The 19436-nt window shown below is 39.9% G+C and overlaps 1 protein-coding gene across 1 annotated transcript in view; it reads right to left on the reverse strand.

Annotated features, from left to right (window-relative positions):
• Window positions 1–19436, reverse strand: part of suclg2 (succinate-CoA ligase GDP-forming subunit beta) — a 54309-nt gene that overhangs the window by 17734 nt on the left and 17139 nt on the right. The window contains exons 3-9 of the mRNA XM_068742422.1: window positions 15839–15938; window positions 15053–15143; window positions 13588–13740; window positions 12452–12541; window positions 11578–11674; window positions 9029–9190; window positions 8144–8286 (exon numbers count right to left, since the gene is read on the reverse strand). Coding sequence (XP_068598523.1) covers window positions 8144–8286; window positions 9029–9190; window positions 11578–11674; window positions 12452–12541; window positions 13588–13740; window positions 15053–15143; window positions 15839–15938 — 836 coding nt within the window. The remainder of the gene's footprint in view (window positions 1–8143; window positions 8287–9028; window positions 9191–11577; window positions 11675–12451; window positions 12542–13587; window positions 13741–15052; window positions 15144–15838; window positions 15939–19436) is intronic.

The raw sequence follows: 19436 nt of genomic DNA on the forward strand, positions 1-19436 counted from the left end.
TACCAGAAGCTGCTGCCTGGGATTTTCAAATAGGGGCATTTGGCAACTGACAGCTGAAGATACAGAACTTTCTACTATGATGTTAATTTGAATGTTCCTCGTCAAAGAAGTTATAGTATTGGATAAAGCCACTACTGCTGCCCTTGCAAGTGCCATTTTGACTATGTTTTAGCAAAGAGGGGATGGAAGAGAGATGCTGGCATTGCAGCCTATGACCCTGCTAAACACCAAGGGGGCAGATACAAAACAGAGGTCAGAAGTTCTGCTGGAGCAATGCTCAAGCTCTAAGACACCCTGTTCTTGACTTATTTTCATGTACAAAATCAAATCAATAATACAAATCAATTTCAGGCTTTCATAACATTTTAGAAGTTATAGCATAATAAGGAGGATATAACACACAGAACTGTCTGTTAAAAGCATTTATATTATTGCTCTGGATATCATGATTATAAAGTCATATCTGCAATAAGGAAGATTTTATTATACCCACAAAGGACATGGTGCAGATTTATCCTGGATTCACCTGGATATTTCCACTTTGCTGCAAATTTAAATCTATTTTTTGAGTGTCAACTGCCACTAAGGTTGGCCGATAGTTAAACGGCCATTCAAACTACTGTACTTTCAGCTTGCATTAGTGGCAATTTTGTTTTATAACTTTTGCTTAATCCTGCCCCACATGCAAAGTTATATTTCTCCTAGTTTAATATCCCACGGTATAACAGTCCTGTTGTATAATACTTACTATATTACTATAGCCTTTACAGAATCTAATTACATGTGAAACAGGGGAAGCAAAGACTTCCAGACTTGTGAATGTCAGTTTATTTACAGTACAAGTATCCAGTAATATATGTGGTTATTACAGCCTGGTTCTTCTCCTGCAACTCATGCGTTTTACCGCAGGTTTTAACCATGTAATACTAAGTGTATCATATTTGATAGGTGAGATTCTGATAACTCTACATCATAGCTGTCATTTATTTCCTGAAAAACCTGGCGCACACAATCAGACATGTATTTTCCTTTTTCATGCACAAAACTGTTGGAGGTGGCAAAAATTCTACAAATTAAAACGCATATACAAACAAATTAATATTTCATTGCTTTATTTTTGTATTTGTCAGATCAGTCTTTTTTTCATACAGATGCTTATTTCATGGTTCAGGCTTTGGGACAGTGTAAGGTGCATGTTTTCTTCCTCCAATTAAGCAGAGAATAATAAAAAACCAACAAAAACAATAACACAATCTGGGCATGTAGTTAAGGAGGTCGGCTATTGTCTTTTACTCTGCTGATTAATTTACAGCGGCATTCAGCAGCAGCAGCTTTCGCTGTAATTAATCTGTTCCAATGATGCAGGCCAAACCCTGACAAACAAATTCAAAAATATTACCCCTATTATTAGTCCTAGAGGAGAGGAAAGGGCACTGTTTGTGGTGTCAGTACATGGCTCAGAGAGCACGAATTAGCTCATCAACTGGGTGTTTAAATGGCCTCCCATAATCCCCCAGCATGTGTGCGCGTAAGAGCCAGGCGAGCATGAAATGAGGACGGTCTAACAATCCCGTTTCTGCCGCAATGTCTCCCAGCACTGGACATGACAGCCTGTGATGGTGATACTCCCTAAAGTCCTGAAACACTGGCAGACGGAGAGATGGAGAACCGGAAGGGTGGCAAAGGGTGCTGCAGTGATAGCAGATGGTTTGGATGGATGGAATCTTCATTTTTAATATTTCGAAGTTCACAAAGCACTTTGCAAGGATAACATTGGCGAGCAAGTGCAGGTCCGTGTTTAATGTGAGGTATAAACATGGGTTATGGCGCCGTGACTGTGTTCAAATGTTGGGTGAAGTGTAAATGCAGCAGAACAGTCACGCTTAAAGCTCTCTATATTTACAGCACAGCTGAAGAGACATGTGAGATAATTACACTACCATGGTTTAATTTGATTTAAATACATTCCTTGGACATCTCCTAGTTAGCACAGATGCGAAATGGACGTTATGGCCATTGTACAGTGTTCAACCAAGATCCTACCTCAAGTAAAACAGTTGGAATTAAAGTTATAGGAAAACCCAGAGAGGCAATCGCGACCTAAGCAATTCTGACTTCCTAAAATAAGAAAGAGATACATTTCTATTTCTTTTATCATTGCCGGTACATGAAGAGCTCCTGTCGAGGCGTATCAGAATGAATGAAGCTCTTCCTTGGTATGCCCTTGCACCGAGTGTTCGACTTCACAAGGTCGCTCAATCACACGCAGCCATTCTCCCTATGGCATCCGAAGGCCCTATCTGATCACAGGCTGGCTCCCCCTAGCCCCATGGTGTGAACCAGGTGCTGCAATGACAAAACACTCCTGGCAGCAATAAGAGAACAGAGAGAGCAGAGCTCAATTAGCCCAAGCTCCAATCCCAGATCCTCTATTGATTTCCCACGGATGAGGAATGGCAGACAGGAGAAAGCTCAATCAGACATACCCATGGGACCTGTCGTGTGTGTGTGTGTGTGTGTGTGTGTGTGAAAGAGAGACTCAACAGGGGGTGAAATTGTGCCCAGTCAAGGTGTTCGGCTGAGGTGAATACATTAACAATGCATAGTCTTTATGCATACATGATGGTTAAGTAATAGTGTTGTCTTCTGATGGTGTGCTGGAAAATGACATGCCTTAAACGCATGCTGTGCTCTCTTACCCCAGATTAAATGGAAAAAAGGAGACAGATGAGGCTTTAGATCCCTGAAGGGCAAATCAGTCTGACAGGTCATGAGCTCCATGGTGCATCACGGGACACTTCCTCAAACTAATCATCAAGAGGAAGAAGAGACAAAATATATGGAGGCTGATAAGCTCATTTGTCCTTCACTTCAGCCTTGCGTGCAAGGTACATTTTGACTAGTCATAATCTATGTGGACACTTGTTATTTGGTCCAGGCCAATGTAGTTATAAGATGATGATGAAACGATGTGCGTTGTCCCATCACACCCCCCCAACTAAATATAAAACAAACTCAAGTCAGGGATCTGTGGGCAGAAGTGAAAGAGAAAATATCTATTATTCATTCTTTTAATTTAATCACAAATTTATTCAGTTCATATTTTTAGAGAGGTCAGGCATTTCTTGGCAAAATCATTTGTTGATGTTCACATCTCTATTAGTAAATAATCATATATATATGTAAATATAGTGAAGTGTGTTTTTCCCTGTGTTCCAGTAGCATCTCCTAAATCACCTTGATTTCTGAGGAGGCCAAACTAAGACTAAGTGGCCAAAAACAATTGAACTACCTTAGCCAGATCGGAGAAACTGTAAATCCTCTAAAGCTCAACCTGGTACGGGAGCTCAGCAGTGGCCATCCTGTGGTCTGGTTTCTAACCACGTCTGAGAGGATTGTGGTGCTACTAAAGTAACAGTACCAGGTACTTTATACATAATGGAAAAGATAAAAAAAGTTGAGTAGTCAAATTCATTTTCAGTACTATGGATGGAATGGAATGGAATGCTTTTATTGTCATTGTCATCACAGTACAAGTACATTATAAAAACAATATGCTTAAATATTAAATAAACACAAATTGTTAAACTGGGAAAATTTGATTAAATATATAAATTCATGTCTGATGTACAAAATTATTAATGGTTTAACATCTCCTCCGCTCGGACAGTTTGTGGATGTAAGAACTGCCACACATCGAGTTTCTAGAGGTGCTGCAAGAGGGGACTGCGTTATCCCACTCAGGAAAAGCAAATTTGGTCAATCTGCCTTTTCCTTTAAAGCTGCACATGAGTGGAATTCTATCCCAGTTATCGTCAGAAATCTTGAGAGCTGTAATGCATTTAAATTTCACCTTAAGGAATGGCTCATTAGCACACAGTTGTGTCGTCACTGAGAGAAACTGCTGTTTAATTTGTTGTTTTTTAGTGTCACCTGTTTTTATGATTTTAGTTGCTTTATAAAATTTTAGTTAATAGACATTAAGTTTTACTGTTACTTGAAATTGTTTTAGTTGATATAGTTTTTATTTATGTGGTTATTTTATATCTGTATTTTTATTAATTTTATTTCATATGTATATATATTTTGGGGCCATGGAATTTCTGTCCAGGGACAACAGATGAAAAATAGCCTTTTGGCTAATTCTGGCACATTGACAGAAATGTTTATTAATGTGCGCTGTCCCTGTTAAATAAACGAATCATTCATTCATTCATTCAAATGGCAAAGCTTTAATACGTAGAGTCGAACTATTCCCAATATGTTTGTGTACAAAGGTCAATTACATTGCATCTAGCTCACGGCGAATAGTTTTCAAGGACTAATACCAGGTCAATGCAATCCAGACATTGCTGCAGTGGTTCTAAAAAAGCTCACGCAGAAGAGGTCCCATGGTCGACAAAAACATAACATTATACCTTTCACTGGAGTAGGACTTTAATGCAGTGTAAGCAAATCTACAGAAAAACCATTATACGGAGATAGAGTCTTTTTCTTATAATGGGAAAACAATGCAACGACCTGCACAGCATATAACTGAAAAAAGAGCCACTGCTCCCTCCCCGCACTCAAACCCACGCGTTGTCTGACTGCTACAAGCAATGTTCACTCTTTCTGAGATCTGGTCTCAGTATGGAAGCCCTGGCGTGTTGGCTGGACTGCGTACTCACTCATCTACTGCAGGGCCTATGCTTAGTATTTGTGTAATATTCGGTGGACTGGGAATAAACTCCATTACAGTGGAGGCTTGGTTCCCCTCCTTTTCGCAATGGCTTTCCATTGCTTGTGTTTATAACAGAGGGAACTTGCATTTCCCTGTAGGCGTCCAGCTTCAGGCTGAAAGGTGATTTCAGTCCTTCTAATATAACACACCATAGGGTTTTTGCATTACAGGGGACTCTTGTGATTAAAAGCTGTTGGGGTCCCCAGAGGGCGACATGCATACACGTGTGTGTATTTAGAGATGTGGGGATTACTCACATCAAGTTTAACAGGATTTGGTAGATGAAAGGTTAGAGGAAGTAAAGAGTGACATAAAAGTAGGGATAAATGGATAGAAAACATCTAGAAATTGAACCACACGAATATATATATATATATATATATATATATATATATATATATATATATATATATATATATACAGGAGACATACCAATGCCTTTCCAACTATCGCCTATTTCCTGTGAAATATTCTATATTCAGCTACCGGTATATACAGCTTTACATCCATGACGATGCATACTTGGACTTTTATAGCCTTTCTCCCTCTATATATATATATATATATATATATATATATAGAGCTGAATATAGAACATTTCACAGGAAATAGGCGATAGTTGGAAAGGCATTGATATGTCTCCTGTAGAGAGGAAGGCTCGGGGGGTGTCACTGCAACAATGGGGGGTGGGTTGGGGGGTTAAAGAAGGAACACAGGTGAGTTGAAGCAGAATCACTGAGCTGGAAAGACAGAAAGTAGTATGGAGATTTGCTTGCAGGGGTTGCAGCTGAAAATGACATCACGTATATGCTCGTGTGACCTTAAATGGTCCAAGATCAAAATTGTGATTATGCAACAACATTAGCACAGATACATGAACACAACTCCAAATTTGCCCCAAAGGTCAGCCACTCAGATGAAATAACGCCTATGATTTGGTGTGTGCCTTTTTCAGCGAGGAGCAGACCCTCTTCACTTCGCACGCCTGATATTGCCTTAGAAAACGGCTACAAAAAGGATGCAAAAAACCCACAGGGAACAATTGAGAAATAAACATGCATCCTGGAAATGTAAGCTTTTATATTGATTCGAATAAGATATTGCATTTATACACCAGGGATAGCCCAGTCACAATGCCCAGTTTGTGATGCTGTAGCTCTTGTATTATCATGAAGTAATGCTGAAGGGATACACAGCCGTGGCTAGATCTTTAGAATTAGTTTGCCATTCACAACAAACAGCGCAACTTTGGCCACGTCAGTAAAACAAAATGAAACTCTGAGAAGGAAAAACTTCACAATGCAGTGGAGAGTAAATTCTTTCGATTCTGGAAAATGTACAGATATTTTGTTAACCGGAACAAGGAGAGCAAAGCTCTGTCACACAACTAACATCCTGAATGATCACCAGTGTTTACACGTATATCGTCTCCCTAGTCCAGATCTCTCACCAGCAAACTGCCATTAAAGGTTATTAACTATATATACACTGTAAAACTATGATGATGCTGCATTTTAGAAAAGCATATCAACTTTGGAAATTGGAGTTTAATGTTTAGCTATGATCATTTATAATTTAATATAGTCCACCACCCACAAAGGTTAAAAGAAATGTAATCATTTACTCCAGCAAAAGTTAGAGAGAACAGCCTCAAGCCTTGAGAACAAAATGGATGTGGATTTGGACAAAACATCCATCTGCCTCTTTCTTTAGAGCACTGGCACAAGGCAATAACAAGGTTATTTGGCTGCCTGTCTTTGCTGCCTGCTCCTGCTTTGTGCCTACAGGTGACGGGAGGGAAACCTCAATAAGTTCAGCCATTCTGTCAACAAACTGTTCTATACATGGATATGAAAAAAGTGGAGCGATTTATTTCAGCATGAAAAATAAATATGTTCCCGCTTAAAAAGCCAGAGGCAAAAATTCAGACAAAGCTGAATGGTCTAGTACGCCCAGCTGAGCTGCATCTGACTTATTTAACACACACACACACACACTGGGGAACAATGTGCTTTATGATTCCTGTTTTGTCCCAACTCCCAATCATTCCAACTCTCTTTTCTAAAGTAGTTCCAAACTCACATACATAGTATTCCCGTTTGATCTGTTCCTCTTCTCTGGTCTTTTAGATAATAATCATGCGTAAAGTAATGAATGCTGTAACAAAAAAAAGGAGGCTTCATCATTTCAGACTCGTCTCAGCTATTCAGTGCCGGCAGTACACTCACATCACTTCCACTCCTTCTTTGCTCAAAGTGGAGTCTGAGAGTGAGGGAGAGGGAGGGAGGGGGACTGAAGTGTTAAAAAAAAAAAAACTGAGGAAGAAAGGCTAAAATAAGACAGACACCGAAATACCTGTTTTTGTGGAAATGTATTCTGTCATTACAGTGGGATATTTATATCTATACGGCCTGCTTGGCGGCTAAATGAATGTGTCTTTTTCACAGCACATAAACGAAACTGATCTTCCTCGTCAAAAGTCACAGCGGCCTCTCATAAACATGCATTCACATATTTGTAGTGGCACTGCAGTACTCATCCTATGACTCCAATGGCAATACGAAATTATAGGTTTAAAACGCCACATCTATATACAGTATTTAAATCTGAAATTTTATTTTTCTAATGTTTCTTATACATTTTTTAAATGAAGCACTTGGCAAATGTAATTATTAACTGATAAATTATAACTAACAGTCAAATCAATATTTTATAGCTGTTTATTATGACAAACTGGAGGCCGATTTTATGGAAAAGGAATATTGAAATATTATTTTACATTACATTATAATTTATTTTATTTTCATAACTTTATTATTTTATTTATATTCACAGCTTTTCCTTTTAGTCTATATGTTTAAATTAAGAAGAAAAAACAAGTGAAGATGTCGCGGTTCTTTTTGTCGACACACAACCTGCACTGCCTGTTCCTTACATGGCGTTTAGGTTGGAGTTATTAGTGTTCTGAACATAGAGCTGGATCATTACCGAAGCTGCCATTTTAGTGAGCAGCAACACCACCGAGGACAAGGTTTGAGTTAAATCTGTAGTTGCACATCCTGTTACTATATGACTACTTGGGTGAATGGAGTCTTTAAAAGTCTATAATAAGAATAAGCAATTTTTCATGTAACTGCACACCCTCCCAGACTCTGTTTCCCTAAGACATAAGGAAATGTTCCACATCTAATGAGCCTCTGTCTCCATGACAAAGCAGCAACCAACTAGATGGGCATTTATGATTATGCCTGTCTGGAATAGACAGATTTCAAATAACACAATTCAGCAGATGGAGAAATTGCTATTTTATTTTGACATTTCCTTTTTGTGATATGATATCCTATAAAAGAACTGATCTGATTGAAGTATTCAAAGGTTACGATTGAGTTTAGCAGGAAAAACGGTTTCTCTCAGTCTTACCTTTGGGTCAGCAGAGAGCAGCTTAAAGGCCTCGTACACTTGTCTCTCTTTGACACCTCCGCCCAGGTCTAGAAAGTTAGCTGGTTTCCCTCCATGCAGGTCAATGATGTCACATGTGGCCATGGCCAAACCAGCTCCATTCACTGAAAGAATGAACCATCTGTTTAATTAATATGCAACATGTCCTGAAAAGTTGAGTACAAAACTGCCTTTTTTTTGTTTATGAGTGATAATTTAATAATTTTACGCTGAATGGGGCTGTAGCCTCATAAAAATAAAAGTCATTTTGCTACGTTTAGACAGCAGGCTAAAGTGACCCAAACCCAATTCGTTTAATCAGGAGCATTCAATGCTTCAAGTAGACCAGCGGTAGCTGCAGGTCTTAAAAGGTGTTGTTGCTTTAACAGAGGCTCAGAGTTGTGGATGCAGGGAGACTGTTTCAGGGTGTGCGTCGGGAGAGGAGTAGTGCTAACAGACATCTATTGTGTTTATGAGGCTACGGGGTAAGACGCGAGAGCACCTGTTAGCGCCGCTGCACACTGTAAAAGCTTTGATTTATGACAAGAGAGGGGGCCTTTAATGAGAATGCTAACAATCTGGCTCACTGGAGACTTTCCGGGTGGATTATAGCTAATTATAATGCATTGGTTACGGCAGCATTCCTTCTGGAGTCCTCAGAAGGATGCTTGTAACGTGGAGTGGAGGAGAGCCTAGGCTGCCTTCACTTTGACTAAGTTTTAACTGCGTTTGCGATTTTCACTTATGTGACTTAAGAGACACATTAAAGCCTTTTGCCAGGAGGGGGTCGCTTATGGGAGATTTCATTTAATAGCTAGTAGAATACAGACACACACACACGCACACTAAGGGGTTTTATTTCCATACCGAAGCAGGCAATGTTTCCATCCAGTCCGATATATTTGAGGTCCCACTTAGCTGCTGCCATCTCCGTGGGGTCGCTCTCACTCATGTCGTCCATGGCGAACACGGATTTCTGACGGAACTCGGCGTTGTCATCAAAGTTGATCTTGGCATCAAAGCAAACGACTGGAAAGATGGGGAGATGGAAAAGAGCTGGGATTAAAGACAAAAGCACAGAATCCATTAAAAGTAAGAAAGACGAAGATGACAGGCAAGGGAAAAGGAGAGCGTGGGAGAACTTTATATGCAAAAAGCCAACTAATTATCTCTAAAACGTGAAACTAACGACGTGAGCGGTGTCCCCTTGGCCTGCTGGCCTTAATTATTTCAGAAACTGGCGATGGGTGTTTGACACCTCCTCTAAGGAACAGACAATTACAGTGAATGGACATTTATTCTATACTTCAAACAGAGTGCTTTTCAATGAGATACTCAAGAAGCTACCTGGAAAAACAACAAGCAAGCATAATAATCAATCTGTGGAGCGCCTTTCTGTAAACACAACGATAAAAGTGACTGGCACCTGAAGGTATGTTTGGACATTTTAGGAAAGTATGTTCATGGATGAGAAGATGGGAAATACCATTAGTCAGCATACTAAATGTGTAAAGAGTACCAGCAGCCAGTTTGCTTCAATTAGTAAGACTGCAAACAAGCTGTGTTCACAAGTAACATCAGCCTGCAAGCATCTCCAAACATCCCAAATTAAAATGTCAAATTTAATTTGTTTAATCTGTGCAAAACCTTTATTGTAACACCAGAAGCATTTAGTTTCACTGGAGGATATGTGCTGGACTATTTTTTCCACTTGGTACAATGAGTTTGTTTTTTGTTGCAAGGTTGCCAAGCAACCAGCAGGGTCTCATGGAAATAACCGTTTATGAAATAGTTTGGAACAATACTGCAAATAAGATTTATTCATTCGCACTGAAAAAAGATAACTGGCTAGCTTCTGGCTGTTGCTTCATTGCAAACATAGTGAGAGTAATTACAATTTGAAAAATATTGAGCATAAGGTTATTTCCACAAATTTTGAAATCTCTATTAAAATACATTATTTTCCAAGAAGGTTTTGTAAGTTAAAATCCATTTTACCTTCCTCTTTAAGACATCAGATTTCTGTTTCGTTCAATAAGACAGACTAATCATAACTACCTCCGCCGAGGTAATTATGTAATCGCCGCCGTTTGTCTGTCTGTCCATCTACCCGTTTATAACTCAAAAGGTTCTGGACGGATCTAGATGATCAAATTTTGGTGATGATCCAGAAGAGATCCTGGATTCTGGATCACTTTGACCAATGTTTGTGGAATTTAACACAATTATGTAGGGTGGGGATCTCTATCTTACCGCCGAATTTCATCCAGATCGGATCCAGAATGACTTTAGGAAAAAATATGACAATATTAATATTATTATTTGTTGCTAATGTACGTGCTGACTTCAGTTATTACTAAACAGTAAACACAACAGAAAAAAAATTACCCTTGAGAAATCTTTTATTTATATATGTCTGTAAAATGCCTGCTGGAAAATAGTGACATAAGTGAACAAACCAAACCAGCATATAAGCTGATCTTAACGCAACGTTTGTCTACAAAGCCACCTTTGAGCACAGGCCCCGCTTATTCTTGCTCCAAGAAAAGGACGTTCATACCTCACAGTAAATATTCACAAAGTCATTTTACTCATTAATATTCATAAGACATCATGAAACAATATACTTCTCGTCAATTTTTGATAGAGCGTACTTTGAACAAGAATCTGTTTTTGAGAGGGCTAAGTAACATTAAGGAAATGATGAATCCCTCAAAGCATTAATGAGCCGAGATGGAACATGCCACACTCAATCTGCTCAACGCGGCAGCAACGCCAATACGACATTTCTATGGGTGAAAAACTACGTTTAATAGAAGTTCAACAAGATCAACATTCTCAACATTATGTTTTGCGTCATTTGAATGTTGAACACTTTCAAAGTTAACAACCCAGTCTCCACGTGTGTCACCCTTTTTTGGTGTGAGAGTACAGGGAAGACAAATATATATATATGTGGCCTCTATTCTCTCATTCGGGATGAGTTTCTCTCAGAAAGCAAGTGATTACATGAAAATTAATCTATCATACAAAAGAAAAAAATCCCAAAAGAATGTGGTAATTATGGATTTCAGTCTTACTGTGACAATTTATATTATTTAAGGCAAATAGTTCACAACAGATGAATGGTTTAAAAAAGGGGAACTAGTTATTTGGCAAAAATTCCATGTATAAGTAACACAAAGTCGTTAATTATGACAATTTTTACCATGAGCCTAAGATTCTCTCTGTAATTAAAGTTCTAAAAGCAAAATGTATTTCTAATGGAAAGGCCATGGGATAAAGTCTCAACAAATATGAGTTTGTTGCATTATATCGATCAAGGAGAACCTGAGAGCTAGACATGAATACAACAACTACTACTACTACTACAATAGTGCACACATAAAGACGGCATATTGTATGATACACGATACCTTGTCCTTCGGGGGTCTCTCCAAGCGGATTGACTTCGACTTGAGTGGCGTCGACTTTCAGGAACAGATCATAGAGTCTCTTAATTTGGTCTGCCGCCTGCAAGGCCCACAGAGGACAGTAATTATCTGAAGATTGGGCCCAGAGCATTCGACCCCACCAAGACCACTCCCACACAGGCCACATAAAACATGGCAAATCACCTTCAGCATCGAGCTGTCTCAGCTCGTTTTGCATGAATGTGTGTGTGTGTCTGTGAGGAATAGGAAAGTGTTTTAATGGCTTTTATTGAAAAGGTCTCCGAACCAGCACATTGATTCCTACACATATTAATAATACCATAATGCAAATTACAATTGATTCTACATAGCAGTAGTACTCATTGCTCAAGCATTTGTTTCGCTATTGGTGCTGGGTTTTTTTAACTCTTGATTGATGGATACAAATAAAATATTGACAAATATAGGAGACAGCCAATGAAAACAACACTGGAAATGGCACACTTGAATCGTCACTGTCAATTTGTCAAAGCATCTATTTTTAAAACCAACTTAATTGACATCCCTGTTGTTGCAAAGACTATTGACAATGAAAAAAAAAAACGTGTGCCACATTCCAAGAAGCACAGCTCATATACCGGTAGGTGAGTGTTGTCGCCAGCAACATGACTCAATATACGGAATGTTCTATAAAATAATGGTGTCATTAGTGGCGTCGGCTTGCCTCAGCCGGCACAGAACCGCGTGTCACTGCCAGATATGACGATGGACTAAAGATGATTCACAAATATGGATAAATCCCGTGTGTGTGTGTGTGCTGTGGATCTTTCAACACACCCTTGAATCCTGACATTAAAGCCTTCAGTAAGCCCATTACCTGTCTCTGCAGAGGTCCTTTGAAACCCAAATTCGCTGCCATGCTAAGTGCCTGGTCGTCTCGCACACCTTCAAATATATCTATGACTTCCTGTAAGATGTGAAGTGAAAGCAAAGGACAGAGGAAGAGGAAGCAAAACAAATGAGAAAAGGGAGTGAGAGAAAACAACAGGCTCAAATCCCGGAGCATAATTTGGCACAAAGAAATCTGGCCGAAATAGGAATAAAAACTATGATCCGAGCACAGCCTCCATCTGTAAAACCAACTTACCAATCCATCCCTGCTCTGAAGCCAAAATCAACTGCTGTCAGTCAGACAGAATCACATTCGACCCCATCGGCATGATATTTTTTGAGAAAAATGTGCGACTAAGAAAAGCAGTTGTGGTCGTTGTTATGAAGAAAGTGATTTGAATGACCAATATGGAACACAAACTCCTCTTAGCCTGCTCGTAACAAGCGATCAACAGCTGGTTGAGTTTGTCCCTGGACACACATAGCCGAAGTGATCTGCGGATCAAGTCTGATGTCATCTGAATTCATGTGTGCTGAAGAACCCCCGACCCACCACCCACTAAAAGCAATAATTCTCTCTGACCTGCCAGTGCATGGATACCAGTCCCTGCAGGCTATGGTCCTTTTCAATTACGGTATTTCAAGAGCTTTCCACGATTTTCCTCAATTGTGTGCTGAACAGAAATGAGCAGTTCCTTCCTCGACGTAATAACTAGCGAGGCTACATCCAGTATTTGCAAACATTAATATCACTGCAGCAAATATAGTGTCCCATTTAAAAAGTAAAATCTAAAACTTGCAGCTATAAACTAGACAGGAATGAGGAACCTCTCAAGAGGAAGCTTTTCGCTTCAAATATAATATGTTCTGACGGAGTTCATGATTAATCACAAGGATGGCGGTTTACAGACAATTTTATTCTAAGAACCTGGACAAACACGTTGATGTTTCTGATGTGTAAAATTACAGTACAGTATACCATTTTAATCAATGACAAATCTCATCAATGAATTTCAGCTGCCGTTTCCCTGTTCTATATATATATCCAGAAATATCTGTAATACTGAGAGCAGTCTTCTGGATATATACTGGGGCCAAAAGTGTGAGACACAAACTGCATACCTTAAAGATGAGTTCCGGGTTATTGCTGGCTACTTCCTCAATATCCATACCTCCCTGGGGGCTTCCTACCATGACAGGGCCATTGCAGGCTCGGTCCATTAGGATGGCAAAGTAGGTTTCTCGGCTAATGTCCAGAGCCTCTGCAACCATCACCTGGATGTGGTAAGAAAAAGGAGGAGCCCCTGAGAAAACGCAGCCACAGTACACAATAAAACAATTAAACTACACATCCTGATCATTTAGAGGAAGTCCTTTCGTACCGTCATAAAAATAGGCCTAATTGTTTTTCTAGAACCCACACTATCATTTGGTGACCTTTTTCCATTGGACTATATATTTTAAAAGCAATATTAAATAGTTCATTAAACACAACCACACAGGCAAATAGACAAGAGTTTATAGACGGCAGAATTAATGAAGCTTTGCTCTGGTAAAATCACATAAGAAGTGAATGAAGGAGAGAGAGGCGGGGCCAAATGAGAAGACTACAATGTTTTGAGTCCTAGCAGATACAGAATCAAACAAGAGGCTCATTTTGGAAAAGAGGGGGGCAAATCGTCCATAAGACAATCAGTCATGTGGTGGTTAATAGGCGGCACGTTTTCTGGATGGATGGATCACAGCAGTTATGTTCCGCTTGTAGCCTTTTGCAAGCAGAATGAGAATGGATAGCTTTCTCAACTCTCCACGTGAGCAGATGGCACTCCCATCTCTTCGACGAAATATCGTCTTTTCTTGCCACTCAGCTGCTTTCTCGAATTCCCTGTTGTTTGACTTGTAGCCTAATTCAAACCAAACATTTCAAACCAAACTATTCTGTTAAAAGGCTTTCTGGAGGAGGGCGAGTTGAGCACAACCCCCCCATCCCCAAAAGAAAACGGACACACTACTACGTTATCAAAATGGAGGGCTAAAAGGCTAAAGGGGAGATCTTGACAGATAGAATTCTTGGAATTGAGTGAAGCACATGCTAAGAACAAAGCAGAACTTGTGTGTGGTGGAGTTTGGGGGGGGGGGGGGGGGGGGAGCAGATGGGAAAGGCCTAAGAACAATAGTGGGACACTCCAACATAAGCCACTAAGAAGGCTTCATTACCTGAAAAAGTCTCTTTTAAGGAGGTACTGCATGAAAGAGGCAAGTAGACAAAACGATATTCCTGCTTGTTAGTGGCGCATGGAAACAGCTGTTTACTATGCACTTTAAATTCACAGCGGGCCCGGTTCAATTTACGTAATGAGCCATAACACCAGCCAGCACAAGTCCACAGTAAACAGCAGTGGACAACTTCAATTTGAAGCTAGCAACGAAACATACAATTAACGACTGTGAAAGCTGTGTGGCTGTATCGCGCTGCATTCCTGGACTCAAATGCCTTAAAATGAGGTGAGGAGGGGGAAAAAAAAGAAAGAAGACAGAACAGAACAGAACGCCATCTTTCTTTGATTCAGTCCACACAGGGGCTCACCGTTTTCACTTTCACTCCATCTACCGGTGTCTGCTTCGTAGTCAAATTGAACCCCAGCATCTTATTGGCCAGCTCACCAACCACTGCAGGGCTGAGAGAGAGAAGTTGATAGGTCAGCAGTCGGTCTTAGAAATTTCAAAAAAACAATCATGGAAATAAAATAAAAAAAACTTACAAAATGAAATATGAGAAAAAGAGTTGAACTGAACTGGTAAAAATATACAAAATAGTCATTCCAAAAGTGTTATAAACTTAAGCAGATCTCACTTTTCATTACAAAACCCTGAAGTTGGGTAATGATCACTAACAACTGGGACAATTGTCCTCAATTGATTGCCTTAACTGGCAGGTACCTTCGCTCAGAACAAAGTTTCGGTCCATGAAAAATGCATTGCTGAGCAAAGACAAAGAGTTTGCTTTGAATGCTTGTTTGCCTGACAAAAGCCGGGAGCCTTCACTGGTGGAAAACTCTAATCACACTTTGCAATCCTTAATCAGAACAAAATGAATGGCAGTGGCACAAAAACATTCACCCAGAGAGGAAAACTTAGTGTGGTACATTTACCTATAGATCACCTTTTCAACATTTAATTGAGTGATGATGTTTGGAGGAAGAAAAACAAAAAAGGAACATCAGTGATTCTGCCTGTGTCTCTGTGACAAAGGACCAACTTCAGAGAGGTTTTTGGGTCTCCTCAGGCTAAAAGCCCCTGTTGTTGAGAAACAATATGGATCTATCTCTTATAGTAGATCTTAGTGTGAAAATACTCATGGGAGAATACTTACTCCTTAGTTAAGTGCACTCCACCTTTAAGGCCACTGTCAAACACTCCCTTGCCTCTGCCGCCAGCCAGAATCTGAGCCTTCAGCACTATCTCTTTGGCATCTGGAAGACAGCAAGAGATGGATTGAGAGACATAAAGATGGAAAGAAGAAATGAGGGATAGAGTACTTAAGATTTAGGGTCAGCACCCTAAATGTCCTCTCGATTCTGCAGTTATCTGTCCATGTGAATAGATATGTGATGATTATCTTTATCATAACATAACTTCCCTATTGATCATGTGAAAAGCGGCATCCCACTTTCCAAGTTAAATAATGTAACCACAACAGTTTTGAAGGGCAAGTCAAAAAGTGAGAGGGCAATCGAAAGCAAGGGATAGAGTTAAAAAAGAGAACTTGGGAGAGAATCTTAAGCCTCTGTAGGTTAATTGTTTTGCACATCAACATGACTACATCTGTGCATAAGATAAACTAGCAGGTGTCAACTCAAATGTGAGACCATTGGTTGCATGTAGAGGTATTTTATGCATAACATACCAAAAAAAAACCTTTTAAAATCAACCTCACAGAGGCACAAGAAGAAAGTCAATATGTGCCACGCTAAGGTACACATTGGTTGTAAAAGTACCATCTAACTGTAATAATCACTCTTTATTAGCAGCATCCTGTCACAATTAGCTACAACACAAATGTCTGTCCAATTATATAACCCACTTACCTCCCATTTGCTGTCACTGCCACATATCAAGAGAACGCAATTGATTTGGCTGCATCAGATTCTTGCCAATGATTATCCTCTGTTCAATTGAAGAAAGGACATCTGAAGAATGTGAGGTCTGGCTAGTTTATTAATATCTGGATGAGTCAAGTTCAAACGCTGACAAGCAGCTACCAACAAGATGGAAAGTGGAAACAGAAAAACAAAGATGGGGAACGGGGGGGGGAACGGCTTCTGACAGGGTGGTAGGGATTAAACCAACACTGAATTAGACTGCGGAGAGCTGAGCTAAGAGGGAGAAAGAGGAGGAGAATGAGAGACTGAAGGTGGACTCATACGCAAAGTGCTTTGGGAAGAGTCATAAATGAATAAAAATGTTAGTAAAATCTGCTACAGCAAAAAAAAACGAGTTCAAAGCAAGATGAAATATTTTGTCCTGCGGGCATCTGCAGGGGAGAGCAATGGCATAGTGGAAATGACTTTTGCTGTAAAGGAGAAAAAAGAAACTAGTGAAAGTACAAAGCTGCAATGTGCTGTAGAGATTGTTTGCAGAGTGGGGAAGGTAAGTAAGGCATCATCACATTGCTGGTACCTTCAAAAGCCAGCTATGCCTTTAAAGCAAAGACATATTAAATATATTAAAAGGCATGTAATGCGTCGGGGAAGGTAATGGGGTGAGAACGAGGCAGGTGTTCATTCCTGCTGCACTAGTAATTGATAGCAGACCTACTTACTATGCAAGACACGGAAATGTATTGTAGCAGAATCAGCAATTATGATCAGGCACTAAAAGGGAATTGTGATAAGAAATGAAAAATATATAAAAATGAAAATGAAATTATTTTTGTTAACAAGGCAACAATGCTCTTTGTGGAAAGACAATGAGGAAAAGGATGTAGTCAAAGATCACAGGCAACGCAGTGTATGGTAAAGAGCAGACTGGCCATTATCTCTGTAGCATGACAGACATGGGCTGACCTCTAATTTTCAGCCAAAGGTTGTTCCCTAATGACTACAGAGCAGAGAGGAGACTGGATGGAAAAAGAGCAGCAGTATGTCAAATGAGAGGCAAATCATGCTTTTATGTTTAACACGGATACTGCAATGACTGGGAGGAAAGAGGAGCTCATGTGCGAAGTTAATAAATCAAGACGACAGACAGCAAGCACCGTTGAAGAGTCAGAGCTTAAGAAAATAAGTATTATATCTGAAAACTGTGTGCGTGTATATTTGCCTAGATGCACATTAAATAATTTCTTAACTTGTTGCAGCCGCAATAATTAGAAACACACTCATTGTCCTTGTTGCATAATCAGTCCTCTGATTGCATTTGGATGAGATGTGGCCCACTGTCAAGACGCAAGGAAAGATTTTCATCTCCATTTATTTTCTATATCTTGGGGATACGGAGATTAACATCGCGCAGCATCTCCAATCACATCGCATGCAATCAGAGTAATATGGTCAACATCCTCAGGCTTTACTAATTTCCCAGTAATGAGTGCAAATCAACTCCCAGTCTGTTTGTCAGTGACAGCAGTTGGCAAAAGGGATGTTCTTCTAAGACAGTGCGTTAGTCACCCACTTTCTTGATGTGCGCTCTTGAGAACAATCTATTTTCTCACCCCCTTCTGTCCGTTTGATGCAGCCGGTGGGTGGACAGAGGCAGAGCTTTGGTCTGATATTTGCTTAAGCCCCCAAGGGATTTATCAGAACGGCGACGCTGGCTGGTCAGCAACAGATGCAAGCTGTTAGCCAATCCAGAGACAGCAAGATGAGGTTGCTATTACAAGGATGGAGAAAAAGATCACTGGTCCTCCCCAGTGTCCAAGCGTGCTGCAATGGATGTAATGTGGTGGCTAAATACAGAGGACTAATCAACCTCTTGGGAGTGAAGAAAGTAAGCAGGTGCACACATGCACAATGAAGCGCAACAGACAGCATGAGCTTTCCAAAGGATAAATGTAATTAACACACGAGGGAGGAAAGAAACAACCAGCAGAATGCCGGTTGCTTCCAAGCAGGCAGAATTTAGTCTTTGACAATAAAGGACGTAAATATCAGTCAAACAAGACCATAAGAAAGAATTCAGAGGTTAGTCATTCCCAAGTATTTTGTGGAATTAGCTGAAGGGTGATGTACAATTCATGGGTACGTACAACAATGTGCGCTTCCATTTGCTTCAGTCTTACGTCATGCCGTGAAATGGTTTCAAAGACTTTGATAACCGCTATTCCACCGACAGCGATGGAAAGCCATTTCAAGCAGCTGCAAAAAAAAAAAACTTTTTTTTTCGGGTGCATGAAAACCCTGATATTAGGAATCACCTACAATAAAAAGTAGTATAAAAACACATTATGCAAACAGCCTTTGAAACAGTCAACTACTTGATAAGCCTCACTAACTGCATACAAAGAAAGGGATACGTGCAAACGTATTACTATCCGTTGCTCGTGCGTCGAGAGATCTACGGAAGCCAACATTTATTTTGGCATAATGTACAGCACCAAAACATTATTTTTCTCATGAAGCCTTGATTCTAGCAGGACCAGCAGTTTGTGTGATGATTTCCTTTAACCATAACACTAATGTTGGCATTATCTTTGACAAGCTCAGCTTCCTGTAATCGCTGAATATTCCCAATTCTGCCAGACTATGAAAAGGTCAGACAGCAATTACTCTGCACTAATGCAGCAAATGCAGCTGAACCAAAAGTAAAGATATGTAAATAAAACCTCCTGTTTTTCATCTCGCTTGGCATATAAATGACCTTTGGATTCTTGAAGCTAAATGCATTTTACTGTTCAGTCGGGGTTCAAAAGTCAGTGAACATTGGAAAAAATCCTAACCATACTCCTCAAAGTCCTAATGCGACTTAGAATG

This window comes from Brachionichthys hirsutus, chromosome 8, assembly GCF_040956055.1.
Source record: "Brachionichthys hirsutus isolate HB-005 chromosome 8, CSIRO-AGI_Bhir_v1, whole genome shotgun sequence".
NCBI classification, from domain to species: domain Eukaryota; kingdom Metazoa; phylum Chordata; class Actinopteri; order Lophiiformes; family Brachionichthyidae; genus Brachionichthys; species Brachionichthys hirsutus.